General features: G+C 47.8%; 1 protein-coding gene across 1 annotated transcript; it reads right to left on the bottom strand.

The window, feature by feature from the left end:
- Positions 1–9,847: 9,847 nt before the first annotated feature.
- On the bottom strand, positions 9,848–10,519 carry LOC123042880 (cysteine proteinase inhibitor 8-like). Its single transcript, XM_044465249.1, has one exon. It carries the CDS (start codon positions 10,429–10,431, stop codon positions 10,051–10,053), a length of 381 nt encoding a protein of 126 aa, XP_044321184.1. The 5' UTR covers positions 10,432–10,519; the 3' UTR covers positions 9,848–10,050.
- Positions 10,520–11,325: the final 806 nt, after the last annotated feature.

The following is an 11,325-nucleotide window of genomic DNA, read 5'->3' on the forward strand; positions in this document are numbered from 1 at the left end:
ATATCAATCACTCGCTAGGGCTTGGCACCCTTCATGTCTGTATGTATGGCAAATATTATGATTGCATAGATATATGGCAGGACAACACACGGGAAGATTATTTGTTTCCATGCATGAGTAGTTTCCTAACTGCCAAAATTAAGGATTATTGCCAGATCATCATATAAATATTCAGTAGTATGGCATATTAATTAAGATTGCACACATATATAGCATGCACTAATCAATCCTAAGGCGCGCAGGAATACTCACCTGATTATTTCTTTCCAGGATTTGTTCCCAAATTGCCAAAAGAATTATTAGTTTCCATTTTTTTATTTTTGCGGCGTGGATTAGTTTCCAGTTAACCGCTAGATCCTTTGAATTTCGAGAGTTCCGTCTAAAAAAATCATATGTTTTCTTTTATAAAGAAAATAATAATCATCCCTACATATTTTTTTTGAGGTAGACTGGTATTTTTGATTGGACCACAATAACCGGGGAAAGTCAATTTTGTAGCCTCCTTGTAAAAGCAGACTAGAAATGGCCCAGGTTCAAGATCCAAAAAAGTACTACAGTGGGCAAATCATATTTGACGTTGCAGGCGTTTGTTACTGTGTATATTAATAGAAAAAAACATTGGCGGTCGCTGTGAATCAAATAGGGAGCAACTAATTAACGAGCGCTCCTTCGGGAGTCTCGCAACGATCACTTGTGGTGGGGCTGAGAGCGTGCCACTTGACGTGCTCTCAGCCCCCGCCACGTGTCGCATCCTGGGCGCTTCCTCTTGATTATTTTTATTTGTCCGTGCACGTTTTCTGCTTTTTAGATGTTTTTTTTCTGGTTTTTAACTTTTCGGTTTTCATCAGTTTTTCTTAGCTTTTCGACAATTGGAAAAACAATTTTGCGTGAAAAACACGTTTTTCATTTTCCTTTCGTGAGAAACACATTTTTGCTTCCGTGAGAAACACGTTTTTGCTTAACAGAAAAGATATGTGCTTTCTCATATATTTTTTCCTTTCATGAGAGACACGTTTTCCCTTCCACAAGAGGCACGGCCGTGCCTCTTGGAAACGAAAAAAAAACGTGTTTTCTTTTAACCTTTTCTTCTGTGAGAGGCACGGTTTTGATTCCACGAGAGGCACGGACGTTATCAACGTGGAATTTAGTTTTGAAGATCTCGACGCGAAGAATCCAATGATGAAAACAGTTCGAGATTTCGACGCGCCGTTTAAAAGATTAAATGTTTTCAATAAAAGGATCTAAGAAAAAGTAAAAACTTTCAGGTTGCAACAAGTGGTGCACATGTAACGTGTCACTTTTCACAACCTAGGAAAATGAGAGTGATCTTTGAAAAGAGTACTCCTCAATTAGTGATTTCGATCGAACAAACGACCTCGCACATTGAGGTTCGTTCGTAAACCCAACGCATCGCGGAGCAGGATCTATTAAGCTTCAACTATTCCTTTCTTTCATTCCTTCCTTCTCTTTTTTTTCCTATTTTCCCTTTTCGTTTTTTTCGTTTTTTCCTCTTCCAGGTTTCTTCCATCATCGATTTTCAGTTTTTATTTTCTTAAACGCATGAACTTTTTCCAATTCGATGATGCTTTTTCTTTCAAAATTCATGAACTTTTGTTTTAATTTTAGTGAACTATTTTTAACAACTGATGATTTTTAACAACTGATGATTTTTAACAACTGATGATTTTTTTTAATTTGATGAACATTTTTTTCAAATACAATAAACTTTTTCAAAATTTGATAAGCTTTTTTTAAAATTGATGAAATTTTTAAAAATTGATGATCTTTTTCTAAAATTAGATGATCTTATTTTATAATTGGATGAACTTTTTTCTAAATTGGTGAACTTGTTTTTAAATGGTAAATTTTCTTTTCAATTTTTTATGAATGTTATTTACTTTTTTAAAAACTATTTTCAAAAATTGATGAACTTTTGTTTAGTAGGGCAACTATTTTTTGCATGTTGAGGATTTTTTTTCTGAAATTTGTGACGGATGAGCGGCTCTGAAAGTTGTTAAAGTTTTAGCGCTGCAATTTATCACTTGCGACCTCACGCCCTAGTGGTTAGCCGAAGTCCTATTAGCGGTGTAGGGCGCAGGTTCAACACTCCATGAGAGCACTCTTATATTAGTTTACGGAGGGAGTAATGCACCATTTTGTGGCGGCCCCCTCTTGTGGGCCGGCGCCGATTAGGAGCTCCCACTACCATGCCTTACAGAAAATTGGGCGAAACAAATAGAAAATGGGCCAAAAACAGCCATGACAGTATAATGAACACCAGAAATAAATTACATCCAGATTCGTAGGCCACCTAGCGATGACTACAAGCACTGAAGCGAGCCGAAAGCACGCCGCCATCATCAATCCCTCTAAATTGGTTGTCTGGGTCACAAGCTTATTCCCTCACTAGGATCTACCCCTAACCAGTCCTTCGATCAATATCGTGAACCTTGGCTCCACCATAATCTCCACTCCCACGTAGCTAAAATTGTGGAGAGCTACTTCGTTGCCTCACAACTTAACATATTAGCATATGCCAGGCCGAGAGAAGAGTCCGCAAATGCAATCGAAACCAGTTAAGGCGTGGTAGTTTAAGAAACTTTGAGGCAATTCGCGTGTAGCCAAGTGCTAGCTTTTTCTTTCATTTCTTAATGAAAACATGAAATTTTAGGCGGAAAATAATTCTTAGTTAATTGATATTTTCCAAAGTCTAGGTCAATTTCTGAAAAGTAAACTTGCAGCTTTTCAAAAGCACAAGTTTCCAATTTCCACTAAACTGAAGCACTTTGTAGAATCGAATTACACTTAAGTAAAATCCCGATTGATTGAGACATAGACAAGCCTAGGGAGACGTGTCCATCCACCTTGATAATTTTTGTACCGGAAAGGATGTAGATCGGCTGAACGATCACGTCTGCGCATGCACAGTTGGATCGGGACCACATCCTATGGCTAAGAGCATCTCTAACAGGCGCCCAAAAACTGCTCGGCGCACTAAAACTCGGGTTTTTGGCGCCGGACAGCTCCAGCAAAAGCTATAATAGTGCGCGCATAATAAAAGGTTGGGCATGCACTAAAAAGCGCTATCACATGCTGCAAATTTGGGGCGCCGGATAGCGCGCTTCACAATTTGCGTTGCGTGTTTTTTTGGGCGTGCGTGTCCGCTTCCCTTGCAATAAAATCACTCGGTCTCAGGTTTGGGTCCATGATTTGACTTCTTCCCGGCAACTGGCTTACCGGGCGCGGCAACTCATTGCCGTCCTTCTTGAAGTTCTTCTTACCCTTGCCTTTCTTGAAACTAGTGGTTTTATTGACCATCAACACTTGATGTTCCGTTTTGATTTCTACCTCCGCTGATTTCAGCATTGAAAATACCTCAGGAATAGTTTTCACCATCCCCTGCATATTGTAGTTCATCACAAAGCTCTTGTAGCTAGGTGAGAGCGACTGAAGTATTCTGTCAATGACCGCCTCGTCCGGGAGGTTAATGTCCAGCTGGGGCAAGCGGTTGTGCAACCCAGACATATTAAGTATGTGCTCACTGACAGAACTATTTTCCTCCATCTTACAACTGTAGAACTTGTCGGAGACTTCATATCTCTCGACCCGGGCATGAGCTCGGAAAACCATTTTCAGCTCTTCGAACATCTCATATGCTCCGTGTTGCTCAAAACGCTATTGGAACCCCGGTTCTATGCTGTAAAGCATGCCGCACTGAACGAGGGAGTAGTCATCAACACGCGACTGCCAGGCGTTCATAACGTCTTGAGTTGCGGGGAAAACGGGTGCTTCACCTAGCGGTGCATCTAGGACATATGCTCTTTTGGCAGCTATGAGGATGATCCTCAAGTTCCGGATCCAGTCCGTATAGTTGCTGCCATCATCTTTCAGCTTGGTTTTCTCTAGGAACGCGTTGAAGTTGAGGGCAACATTAGTATGGCCATTTGATCTACAAGACATATTGCAAAAGTTTTTAGACTAAGTTCATGATAATTAAGTTCATTTAATCAAATTATTTAAATTATTCTTACTCAGATAGACATCTCTCTAGTTATCTAAGTGATCCATGATCCGAGTCAACTAGGCCGTGTCCGATCATCACGTGAGACGGACTAGTCATCATCGGTGAATATCTTCATGTTGATCGTATCTTCTATATGACTCATGTTTGACCTTTCGGTCTCTTGTGTTTCGAGGCCATGTCTGTACATGCTAGGCTCGTCAAGTCAACCTAAGTGTTTTGCATGTGTAAATCTGTCTGACACCTGTTGTATTTGAACGTGAGAATCTATCACACCCGATCATCACGTGGTGCTTCGAAACAACGAACTTTCGCAACGGCGCACAGTTAGGGGAACACTTTCTTAAAATTATTATACGGGATCATCTTATTTACTACCGTTGTTCTAAGAAAATAAGATGCGAAAAAATGATAAACATCACATGCAATCAAATAGTGACATGATATGGCCAATATCATTTTGCTCCTTTTGATCTCCATCTTCGGGGCGCCATGATCATCATCGTCACCGGCATGACACCATGATCTCCATCATCATAATCTCCATCATCGTGTCTTCATGAAGTTGTCATGCCAACGATTACTTTTACTACTATGGCTAACGGTTTAGCAATAAAATAAAGTAATTACATGCCATTTATTCAATGACATGCAGGTCATACAATAATTAAGACAACTCTTATGGCTCCTGCCGGTTGTCATACTCATCGACATGGAAGTCGTGATTCCTATTACAAGAACATGATCAATCTCATACACCACATATATATCATTCATCACATCCTTTTGGCCATATCACATCACAAGGCATATGCTGCAAAAACAAGTTAGACGTCCTCTAATTGTTGTTGCATGTTTTTACGTGGCTGCAATAGGGGTCTAGCAAGAATATTTCTTACCTACGTCAAAACCACAATGTGATATCCCAATTTCTATTTACCCTTCATACGGACCCTTTTTATCGAATCCGATCCGACTAAAGTGGGAGAGGCAGACACCCGCTAGCCACCTTATGCAACTAGTGCATGTCAGTCGGTGGAACCTGTCTCACGTAAGCATACGTGTAAGGTCGGTCCGGGCCGCTTCATCCCATGATGCCGCCGAAACAAGATAAGACTAGTAGTGGCAAGTAAATTGACAAAATCTACGCCCACAACAAAATTGTGTTCTACTCGTGCATAAAAACTACGCATAGACCTAGCTCATGATGCCACTGTTAGGGAACGTAGCAGAAACTAAAAAATTTCTACGCTTCACCAAGATCAATTTATGGAGTCATCTAGCAACGAGAGATAGGAGTGCATCTACATACCCATGTAGATCGCGAGCGAAAGCGTTCAAGAGAACGGGGTTGATGGAATCGTACTCGTCGTGATCCAAATCACTTAAGATCCTAGTGCCGAACGGACGGCACCTCCGCGTTCAACACACGTACGGTTGGGAGAGACGTCTCCTCCTTCTTGATCCAGCAAGGGGAAAGGAGAGGTTGATGGAGATCCAGCAGCACGACGGCGTGGTGGTGGAAGTAGCGGGGATCTCGGCAGGGCTTCGCCAAGCTCAGCGAGAGGGAGAGGTGTTGCGGGGGGAGAGGGAGGCGTCTGGGACTTGGGTGCGCAGCCCTCCCTCCCCCCCTCTTTATATAGGGGCCTGGGGGCGCCGGCCCCCTAGAGATCCAATCTCAAGGGGGGCGGCGACCAAAGGGGGGGGGGACTTGCCCCCCAAGTCAGGTGGGGCACCACCAACCCTAGGGTTTCCAACCCTAGGCGCAGGGGCAGGCCCAAGGGGGGCGTACCAGCCCACCAGGGGCTGGTTTCCTTCCCACTTCATCCAATGGGGCCCTACGGGATTGGTGGCCCCACCCGGTGGACCCCCGGGACCCTTCCGGTGGTCCCAGTACAATACCGGTGACCCCCAAAACTTTCCCGGTGGCCGAAACTGGACTTCCTATATACAAATCTTTACCTCCGGACCATTCTGGAACTCCTCGTGACGTCCGGGATCTCATCCAGGACTCCGAACAACTTTCGGGTTACTGCATACTAATATCTCTACAACCATAGCGTCACCGAACCTTAAGTGTGTAGACCCTACGAGTTCGGGAATCACGCAGACATGACCGAGACAGCTCTACGGCCAATAACCAACAGCGAGATCTGAATACCCATGTTGGCTCCCACATGTTCCACGATGATCTCATCGAATGAACCACGATATCGAGGATTCAAGTAATCCCGTATACAATTCCCTTTGTCAATCGGTACGTTACTTGCCCGAGATTCGATCGTCGGTATCCAAATACCTCGTTCAATCTCGTTACCGGCAAGTCACTTTACTCATACTGTAATGCATGATCCCGTGACCAACCACTTGGTCACATTGAGCTCATTATGATGATGCATTACCGAGTGGGCCCAGAGATACCTCTTCGTCACATGGAGTGACAAATCCCAGTCTCGATCCGTGTCAACCCAACATACACTTTCGGGGATACCTGTAGTATACCTTTATTGTCACCCAGTTACGTTGTGACGTTTGGTACACCCAAAGCACTTCTACGGTATCCGGGAGTTACACGATCACATGGTCTAAGGAAATGATACTTGACATTGGAAAAGCTCTAGCAAACGAACTACACGATCTTGTGCTATGCTTAGGATTGGGTCTTGTCCAGTGATCCCGTTATCAATGACATCCAATGTCCATAGTCAGGAAACCATGACTATCTGTTAATCAACGAGCTAGTCAACTAGAGGCTCACTAGGGACATGTTGTGGTTTATGTATTCACACATGTATTACGATTTCCGGATAACACAATTATAGCATGAATAATAGACAATTATCATGAACAAGGAAATATAATAATAATCATTTTATTATTGCCTCTAGGGCATATTTCCAACACTCTGATGTCATGCTTAACCCTGACTCTTACATAGTCCCCCATGATATTAACATCCAAGCGCATCTCCATGATCTCTCCTACACCCTTCAAAAGCTTCTCAACTATGTTCTTCTTGCAGTAAACATCTGGAAGCTTATGGATTTACAGCCAAATAGGCATATGAACAATGCTAACCTCCTCTATTTCAGTAAAACCATCATATGGGCATAGTAACACTGCCCAGTTGCGAAGCAGCCACGGTCCCTGTAGCGTAATTCGCTCCCAATCCCCCAAGCACGACGCCTGCACGACGAAGCGATTGGGGCAGACCGGACGGAATCTTACCCACTGCATCGGATTCGACACAGCTCTCATGTCCTTGTAAAATGTCGATTGACTAAAGGTTTTCTCAGTATGAACCCTAGCTAGGGCAAGCCATCTAGTACTTTCCTAGAGTTATGGGACTTCCTCGTCAATCACAACGTCCTGTAACTCCTCTTCATTGAGATCAAGCTGATTAAAGAAGCCCTCCAGATCGGACTTGGCGGCAAACGCGGACCCGCCGCCGCCGCTCATGGCAGAGTGGGCGTCCGACGGGGACGCCATCCAGCCTGATTAGCAGATCACCTGGGAACTAGCTCGCACCGTAGCCTGGGGCCTGCCGTCAACGGGGAGAACTCACGGGTAACCTAGATCGCCCGAGAGGAAGAAATTTCTATGGCAACTCCATACAGCAGGCTCATGGCTATATTATTAACCATGCTCTTAGTGTGTGCTTGTACGGGTTCAATACTATGTACTATAGCATATACTTATCAAAAAGAAAGCATGTATACTTGCAGAAAGAAAGTTAATGCCTGTGATGTAGAAACAAATGCGTATAACTTCAATACTGGAAATCGATCGTTTTTATTGCATCGTGAAGACAATACAATCAGCAGGCCCTCCGTCGCGCATGTTAGAGATATATTTGGGTTACATGTATTTGGTAGTTTAGGATTCCTACCTTATCTCCAGGAGAGACGTCTTGCCCTCCAAGTCTTGTACTCAATATATACTCGCCCTCAAGGCTCTGATACCATGTTAGAAGGGAGAGAGTAGAGGCGTGGGGGTCGACGGCTGCTTCATCATCAACCGCGTGGCAAGGCTGGACGCGCCGCCCAAGGGACGCCATCGTGCATGGCTGCCGGCCGCTCGTCCGCGCGGTCTCCATCGCCGATCTGTCTTCGTTGTCATCGCCCGGGACATCACCGACAATGTCGTCATCGACTCCGATCTGCGCGTCGTCCCCGCCATGGCGCATACAGCGGCGCCGTCGGTCTGATCGACCGATCACGCGCCTGTCTTCGCCAAGCACGTCTCCGAGCACGCGCCTACCGCTGATCGAGCTAGAGGTTGCCATCGCGTCGTCCCTACGGATCGCTGCGTTGCCGCCCGAGGTCTTCCCGTCGGCTGCCCCGACTCATGCGCCGCTACCGCCGACGCCCCTACGGGCGGTCGCGTCGCGAAACGTGGTCCACGCCGCCGCCCCGAGATCCTCCCACCGGCTACCCCTGTGGCCGCCGCCGCCTCCGTGTCACCCCTTAGGGTTATCACGTCGCGGCACGCGGTCCACGCCGCCTCCCAACGGGCCATCGCCCTCGGCTAGTGGTTCTCCACGCGGCTGCCCCGACCTACGAGCCTCCGCTACACCGCCTCTTCGGGCTGTAAAGCTGCGGCATGCGGTCACCGCCGCCGCCCGAGGCCGTCCCCGCGGTTGCACCGACCTGCGAGCCGCCGCTACACCACCTCTTCGAGCTGTAGCATTGCGGAATGCGGTCCCCGCCACCGCCTCGCGGTTCCCGCCGCCGCCCCGAGGTCTTCCCACCGTCACCCAGGCCCGCTTGCCGCCGCTGCGTCGCCCCTTCGGGCCGTAGCGCCGCGGCCCGCGGTCCACGCCGCCGTCACCGCGCGTCGACCTCCCGTGGTATGCGCCGCGCCGTCTTCCTTGGCGCGGGAACGCCACCGTCCGCGCCGGTCTTCGTCACGCTGTCCGGGTTCTTCGCCTACTTCGAGCACCGCCGCCGCACTCCTAACCTAGCCGCCGCCGCCGCCGTCAGGCCGCCGCGGCGGCTCTTCTTTGGCCGCCGCCGCCGCTACCTTCGTAGCCGCCGCCGCCGCCGCCGCCCGTCCACCCCCTTCGTCTTCGTCCAAGCACCAGCCCGTCGCCAGCGTCGTCGTCATCTACCCCGACCACTTCGTCTACTCCGACCACCGTTGGTGACATCGGCCCTGCGCCGATAGACGCCGCAATTGTCGTCGAGTTCTTCTCTGCTGGCCCCTCCAACTTCTCCGACATGGCGAACAGCTCGTGCAGGTCCCTCGTCTATGCATGCCCGGTGCTGGCAACACCGATGCATGCCTTCATCCACGACGTGTCCTCGGGCCTGGCAAGCCTGGTCGGTGCTTCGTCAACTTCGTCTTCGTCCGTCTACGCATGCCCGGTGCTGGCAACACCGGTGCGTGCCTTCGTCCACGATGTGTCCCCAGGCTTGGCAAACCTGTCGCGACGCGTCGTCAACAACATCTTCTTACCGGCGCACCACTACTTCGACACCCTTGCGCCCATGCTAACTCGGCGCCCCCTTGCGCCCGCGGCTCCACGGCGACTTCCTCGACACCAGCCACCCCGACTCGACATCGACCACGGCATTCTTCGCACGGCTACCTCGACCACGGGTACACCATCCTACGCTCTCGGCTACATCGACATCGGCACAAAGGGCTATCATCCGCTTGAGCAACTCGTCGGCTTCCTCTACAGTCAATGCGTCCGCGACGCGACACCGTCTACGACGTTCCCGCTAGGACTGTGGGGGGATGTCAGTCCGTCGGCTGCTATTCTCTCCAGTCTGACCGTCCGCGACGCTCATGTTGTTCGCAACGCTACCGCTACAACTGCGGGGGGATGTTAGAGATATATTTGGGTTACATATATTTGGTAGTTTAGGATTCCTACCTTATCTCTAGGAGAGGCGTCTTGCCCTCCAAGTCTTGTACTCAATATATACTCGCCCTCAAGGCTCAATAATACATCCATCATATTCCGCAACAATTCCTCTCTCTCCCTTCTAACAGCGCGATCGGTACATATGTCATTGGTTGGATCAGTTGAAAGAGTCGAGCCGTTGCGTGTTGGTCCAGTACTGCACGAAGATGAGGGCGGTGTGCGTGCTGGCCGTGCCGTGGACGTTGGTCGCGTCAATGTCAAGCAGGTAGTTGAGCGCCGGCGCCACAATCTGGAACTGCCCGCCGTTCACTCTGGTGAACGTCAGGCGGTCGCCCGTCTGATCATTGTGCTGCTGCACGGCCCATCGGCCGAGCTCCTGGATGCGCGGGACGGAGAGGTCCGGGATCGGCTTGAACGGCGTGTGATCCTGATCGAACGCCGCGGTGGAATCAACGGCGGCGGCAACGACGACGAGCGCCAGGAGCAGATGGCTGCAGGTCGCCATGGCCTGTCTCCGCTGGCTGGTCGTCGTGGTCATCGAATTGGTGACGGCGGCGGTGGTCGTGGTTGGAGTAGATCGAGGTGAAGGAGTAGATTGTTGGTTTATATAGACTTCAATCACATCAATATCAATCACTCGCTAGGGCTTGGCACCCTTCATGTCTGTATGTATGGCAAATATTATGATTGCATAGATATATGGCAGGACAACACACGGGAAGATTATTTGTTTCCATGCATGAGTAGTTTCCTAACTGCCAAAATTAAGGATTATTGCCAGATCATCATATAAATATTCAGTAGTATGGCATATTAATTAAGATTGCACACATATATAGCATGCACTAATCAATCCTAAGGCGCGCAGGAATACTCACCTGATTATTTCTTTCCAGGATTTGTTCCCAAATTGCCAAAAGAATTATTAGTTTCCATTTTTTTATTTTTGCGGCGTGGATTAGTTTCCAGTTAACCGCTAGATCCTTTGAATTTCGAGAGTTCCGTCTAAAAAAATCATATGTTTTCTTTTATAAAGAAAATAATAATCATCCCTACATATTTTTTTTAAGGTAGACAGGTATTTTTGATTGGACCACAATAACCGGGGAAAGTCAATTTTGTAGCCTCCTTGTAAAAGCAGACTAGAAATGGCCCAGGTTCAAGATCCAAAAAAGTACTACAGTGGGCAAATCATATTTGACGTTGCAGGCGTTTGTTACTGTGTATATTAATAGAAAAAAACATTGGCGGTCGCTGTGAATCAAATAGGGAGCAACTAATTAACGAGCGCTCCTTCGGGAGTCTCGCAACGATCACTTGTGGTGGGGCTGAGAGCGTGCCACTTGACGTGCTCTCAGCCCCCGCCACGTGTCGCATCCTGGGCGCTTCCTCTTGATTATTTTTATTTGTCCGTGCACGTTTTCTGCTTTTT

Source organism: Triticum aestivum, chromosome 2B (assembly GCF_018294505.1).
Source record: "Triticum aestivum cultivar Chinese Spring chromosome 2B, IWGSC CS RefSeq v2.1, whole genome shotgun sequence".
Classification (NCBI taxonomy): domain Eukaryota; kingdom Viridiplantae; phylum Streptophyta; class Magnoliopsida; order Poales; family Poaceae; genus Triticum; species Triticum aestivum.